The sequence below is a fragment of the Eucalyptus grandis genome, chromosome 10 (genome assembly GCF_016545825.1).
Source record: "Eucalyptus grandis isolate ANBG69807.140 chromosome 10, ASM1654582v1, whole genome shotgun sequence".
Taxonomy (NCBI): Eukaryota; Viridiplantae; Streptophyta; class Magnoliopsida; order Myrtales; family Myrtaceae; genus Eucalyptus; species Eucalyptus grandis.
In genome coordinates this window covers 35807655-35813909 of record NC_052621.1, presented here as the reverse complement: position 1 = coordinate 35813909, position 6255 = coordinate 35807655, and the positions used below count along the sequence as shown (strand labels likewise).

At 39.3% G+C, this 6255-nt stretch overlaps 1 protein-coding gene across 1 annotated transcript; it reads right to left on the bottom strand.

The window, feature by feature from the left end:
• Positions 1-5188: 5188 nt before the first annotated feature.
• LOC120288857 (abscisic acid receptor PYL3-like) lies at positions 5189-5785 on the bottom strand. Its single transcript, XM_039303038.1, has one exon. It carries the CDS (start codon positions 5783-5785, stop codon positions 5189-5191), a length of 597 nt encoding a protein of 198 aa, XP_039158972.1.
• Between the last annotated feature and the right edge of the window lie 470 nt (positions 5786-6255).

Below are 6255 nucleotides of genomic sequence, written 5' to 3'. Positions count from 1 at the left end.
AGAGAAGTTGGCTTTAATTCGACGTATCTCATCTTCATCATCTCTAGTAATGATGAGATTATCCACATAAACTAGCACAGCTGCAACCTTTCCATCTTCTACTTCACAAACAGGCTTGAGTCTGTTGGAGCTACATTATAATCGTTCTTCAACAGGAATTCTGCAATTTTTCCATACCACGCTCTCGGGGCTTGCTTCAAGCCATACAATGCTTTCTTTAGCTTGCAGACATATTCTAGATAAATTTTGCTCTAGACGCCATCCGGTTGCTCCATGTATATCTCTTACTTGAGTTCTCCATGCAGGAAAGCATTCTTCACATCCATCTGCCACACATTCCACGACTTGCTTGCTGCAAATGCTAATAGAACTCGAACAGTGGTAACCTTTGCCACCGAGCTAAAGGTCTATTCATAATTAACCCCATATTTTTGCGAAAATCCTCGAGCCACTAGACGTGCTTTATACCTCTTAATTGACCAGTCTGGTCGAGTTTTAAGTTTATAAACCCATTTGCAAGAAATAGGACGTACCTCCTCAGGTTTCGGTACCAGGTCCCATGTCTCATGCTTCTTTAGTGCGATGATTTCTTCTTCCATGGCCTTCCTCCATTCTATACTCTTTGAGGCTTCTTCATATGCCGAAGGCTCGACCATGCCAACATCTTCAGTCAATGCTACATTGGCATACTTGGGGTTCGGCTTCCTTTGCCTCGTTAATCTTTGAAGTTGAGGCTTCTTTTCTTCAAGTTCTTCTATTGACCTCGGATGCTCATTAGATGAACTTGTTGATCCCGGTGATTGTGTTTTGACATCTTTTTTTTTTTTTTGACATCTTTTTCAACAGGCCGATTCTCATTGAATTCTTTTAGCCTTTCTTCAACCTCTTTGTCGAAATGCTATGAATTGGCAATTTGACTGCTTAAGGTGACCACCAAGATGACATTTCATCGAACACCACATTCCTTGAAATATACCACCCCCCTATTGTAGGGTCACAACACTTCCACCCCTTTCCTTGATCATCATATCCCACGAATATGCAGCGGACTGCTTTCTTATCGAATTTGCTGTGAAGATGATTAGGCACAAATGCATAACATACACATCTGGAAACTCTAAAGTGACTTACCACAGGCTTGCGATTCCATAACTTTTCGTATGGTGACATAAAACCAAGCCTTGCTTGTGGCAGCCTATTAGTCACATGATCCGCCGTCTTCATACATTCAGCCCAAAACCTCGGTGGAACATTCTTTGCATGCAACATGCTCCTGCATGTCTCAACTAGATGTCGATTCTTTCTTTTGGCAACATCGTTATGTTGTGGCGTATACGGATAAGTATCCTGTCGACGTATCTTGTACTCTTGCAAATATTTCGTAAACTCGTAGGAAGTGTACTCTCCCTCGTTATTAGTGCGTAGGTAACAAATTTTTCTACCTAGTTCACTTTCAACCTTCTCCTTAAACACCTTAAATTTGATAAACGCCTTAGATTTTTCCTTCATGAAATCAACCCCGATGTACCTGGAGAAGTTGTTGATGAAAGTGATCATATACTTGAATCCGCTAATAGATTGCTGCTTCACTGGACCAAACACATCCGAGTGAATGAGCTTGAGAGGCATTTGAGCTTTAAACGGTGATTCCTCATACGAAAGTTGATGTGCCTTTCCGTATTGGGCACCTGGCACAAACAACATTTTCTTGCACTTCCAACTAGAGAAGACCCCTTAGCATGTTCTTTTGCATCATCACCTTCAAATGTATGCTGTTTGAGCAGACATCACATAAACGGACTCCAGCCGATGTCCCTCCATGATTGGTCGACCAGTGGGCTTCAAATTTTGATACACCTTAACATTTGGACTGAACATCACATAATTACCCAAGTTTGTGAGTTGGGACACCGACAATAAATTCTTCTTCATTCCTGGCACGTGGTACACACTTTTCAATTCAACTTGCTGTGAATTGAACCGATGAGTTATCATCGTCTCATTGATATGAGTAATTGGCAATCTCGAGCCGTCTGCAATAATAACAACACGTCCTCCAGTATAATTACGAATGTTCGACAGTTTGCCTCTGTTGATACCTAAATTTTTACATAAAAAATGGGTTAATTTTTACCCCAAAATAATAATAATAATAATTGCATGACATGTAGTTTAGAAAATTTTATTATGTTTTATTTTATTGGACAGATGGCGAGCATTGATTCGGGTGAGATTTTCAAATTTTTAGGTAATATACACTGGGGGGACGTATTTTGGGCGGAAATGAAATTTTCGGATGAAATATTTGTAAAATACAAAAAGAGAATATTGCACAACGTGCGTATATTTCAATGATATATTTAGAGGAATTATGCACAAGCAAGATTCTTACCCTTTACCAAAAAAAAAAAAAAAAAAATTATGCACAAGCAAGAAGGAAAGTAAAATATACCACGAAGATCTAATATTTTGGCCTATAAAAGGGATCGCGTACGGACAAAAGGGGTTAGAGATTATTAAGTTGAGATAATATCTTAGTTTAAATTAAGGTTTAGCTTGACCTAATCCTTAATATAAGCTGGATAGAATCTTAATCAAGCTAGATAATTTTTGCAATTTTCTAATTTTGAAATTTCATGGAAAGTACAAAAAAATTGTCTTAGAATAAATCAATTTCATTCTTTAGGATAGACTGCATTTTATTTATGTCATATAGTTTAAGTCATATTACCATGTCATATTATTTCATGTTAGATTAGTAGCATGCATTGCATATTGCATGATTTTCATTAAATAAGTGAAAAAGAAAAAGAAAATAAAAATTGTGTGTTAATTAGAGATCATATCTAGGACTATTGATGTGAATTCTAATTTAACATTGCAGATGCTTTATGGTAAGTTTTGCAATTTATTCATTGTTTATCTGGGTGTTAAATTAGTGGTTTATGCACCTGCATGATCACCTCACATGTTATGAAAATAGATTTAAAATCAATTTAAGCTGTTTGCAAAAACATTTTAAAAAATAAAGAATAGTACTGAAAGGGCATTAAAGAAATCTAGTGTAACCAAGTCCCCGTACCCAAAGTCTCTAATTCGTAGGAGTAAAATAATTTTCCAATTATTTTACTTGGGTATCTAATCAACTTACCATAGACTGATTAGTGGTGACTTCTAGATAAAATTGATTTGCATGTTAAAATATTTGAACCTAAGTCGCGAATTGGTATGGGTTTAAGAAATCCCGAGCTAAGTTTAGGTTTAGCAATCCATTAGCCTAATTTAGGTGGTGCACTCAAAAATTTGGTCGCGGCAGCCTTAATTTCCAATCATATGACTCAAATCCAGTTGTAATCATAATTAATCGATTTTTCACTTACAGAGATTAATGCCATCGCATTGTTTAACTCGATTGCGGAAGAGGCAGTGAACTTGTCTGACACCACTATTGCAACAGATGTTTGGAAATCCCATTCCTTATCTTCATTGAAATCATTCCTCTTCAATGATGCAGCGACATTTCCTTCAACCTTTTTCGCTCGACAATCTCTGGCAAAGTGGCCCTTCTTGTCGCAGACATAACATCGTCCACTACATCTTTTGCCATCGCGTTGCCCGGCTCCCCCTAGTCGAAGGCTCGACTCTCTTAGACACTTTTGCTATCCTTCACGAGCTAGTTGCTTTTGCCATTCGACATGGTTTTTCCTGGACTTGCCATCTTTATTTTAGCATCGGTTCGCCTCTGGCCCTTGAACCCTCTTTTATCACTGAAGATGTCACTTTCTTCTTCCTTAATCAAAACCTTAGACATTTGACTATCTAAAGTCTCTTGGTTAGCCATAATATTCTCCAGATCGGTCAACATCGGTTGGGTTGCCCATCCACGAGTAGCCATAATAATACTGTCATACTCCGGCTTTAATCCGTGAATAATAATTATTCTCATTCTTGTTTCTGAGATGGCATTAACGGAATCCAACTTTGAAATTTTTCCACAAATAGACTTAACTTTGGAGAAATACTGACTTACCGTCATATTTTGTTGTGACATCGACAGCAGCTCGTTCTCCAGCCTTTGTAGCTTGGCATCATTCGACCTTGCAAATAATGCTACCAAGTTATCCCATGCCTCCTTGGGAGTCTGCATGCTCCTAATGTGCAGTAATAAATCATCTTTGACAGTTACAGTAAGAGCGTAAAGAGCCTTACCCACTTTGATCTTCCATCTCCTCTATTCATCATTGTCTTTGGGTGCCGTGGTGTTGCTACTACCAACAATATCCCACAAATCCTGACCCAGCAAATAAAACTGCATCTTGACACTCTAATTATTGTAATTGGAGTTGTTGAGTTTCTCAATGCCATTTGTCGAATTTGAAATATCCTCCATCTGATTCGAAATAATGCCCAACACTACTCCAAGAAACCTTGATCCTCGACCAATCGATCACAGTCTTTGACTATACATCGGTAGAACTTCGACGTATTTCGGTCCTCAACCGCCTGCGCACGAATAATGGTCCTTGACCATCGTCTTCACGAACTACACTCCGGAAGACTTGACTCATGGTCCTTGACAATCGTGCTCTCAGTTCCAGATAACCCTGCTCCGATACCAAGTATTGAATATCAGAGTCGCACAGCTCTAATAACATTCTCACAAGAGAAGCTCTTAAGGAAGAAGATGAATACACTACTTTTTTTTTTTTTTTTTTGATTAGTCTTATTATAGTCCTACTTTAACTCTCACTCTCAAACTTTTACCCTACCTCCTTGTAATGCATGGGAGTTGAAACCCACTCTTGAAACAAATTCGTCCTCACCTCATCCCCTTGAGAAAGTGGAGATTCGAACCTCCATCGCCCCCTTCCATGTTGGAAGGGTGGCCGCTCGGGAAAACTCCAGTGGTTTGAATACACTATACTTATAGAAAAGTCTTTTCACTTTTCATTATTTGACACGATTACAAGATTCATTTATATGTAGACTTAAAACACAACTCTTGACATACCTTAAATATATGAAAATACATGTCTAAATAAATAGTAATAAAGATACTTTAATATGTGTGCCGAAAAGACTTATGTTGGAAATTGAACAGCCTTTTGACCAAAACATGAATAGTCACGAGAAATAGGCGGTGATATCTTCAATAATCATGAGTCATCATCAGCACTTTTCATCACCATCATGCATTTCCTCCTTCATTTTTCTCTTTCTTCAAAGAAGCCATGACTATTTCTTGGTTCTGCTTCAATATGGTGTTGACGAACACCTTGGTGTCTTCACAAGTTTTTCCTTCAGGGATTTGCACGGCATAAGACTCCAAAACCAAAGTCGCGACCTTCCTTTCTCCTTCAATGATCTCATTCACCGAGGTCACCGAACGGTAGTCGCAAAGCCCGTGGTCGCCTCCAATAATTCTAAAGCTCACCACGCGCCTCTCGTCGTCAAGGATCTCCACTCTCTCCATGCTCGTCGAGGCCGGCGGCCCTGAGAGCATCTCGATGTCACGCCTGCTCCAGACCCTGACCCCAACCCCGCCATTGCCTTCCCTCATATGGCATTTCCTGATGAAGGGCTTGTACCTCCGAGGGTTCGTGAAGTCAAGCGCCAAGGGCCACACGGCATGGGCTGGCGCGTCGATGCTCCACGCTATGAGGGACGTGCATGTGTTTGGGGCCACCGCGCCGAGGGTGTGGTGGGTTTGGATGATGGATTTGAGCCTGTCTGAGTCTTGCGGCGAGAGTCGATATTGAGAAGAAATCTTATCGCCAGGGTCCATACCTTTCCCTGCGTGCGGATCGGTTGTTTGGTATAGATTAGGCGGAAAAGGCAAGTGGGGAGGCTTTTATTATTGGACAGTGATGGAGAGGAGAGAGGAGGATTAGAAAAAAAAGGAGATTATTCTCTGTCAAGAGGGTTCAAATGAGAAAAAACTTTAAGTACACAACACATATAATATTTTCTTACGATATTCACATTTATCACTATAAATTGAATAATTGGAAAAAAAATTCAGATTATTACTACTTATATCAATGGCGATGGAGGTGGATTGTGTAGCAAAAAATGTTACGCAGTCTATGAATCATGTGACATTCTAGTCAATTATCATATTTGGGATACTTCAAGTTAGGGGCATTAATATTTGATGGGGGAAATATCTAGGGTTTATTAACAACCAAGTGATTTTCAATTGCCAGAGAAAAAATTGTCTGGTCTTCTTATTTGGTTCTTGAATATCGAAATGAG

Excerpts from the sequence above, each read along its gene's own strand:
- LOC120288857 (XM_039303038.1), bottom strand. The coding sequence starts at position 5,785 with ATGGACCCTGGCGATAAGATTTCTTCTCAATATCGACTCTCGCCGCAA.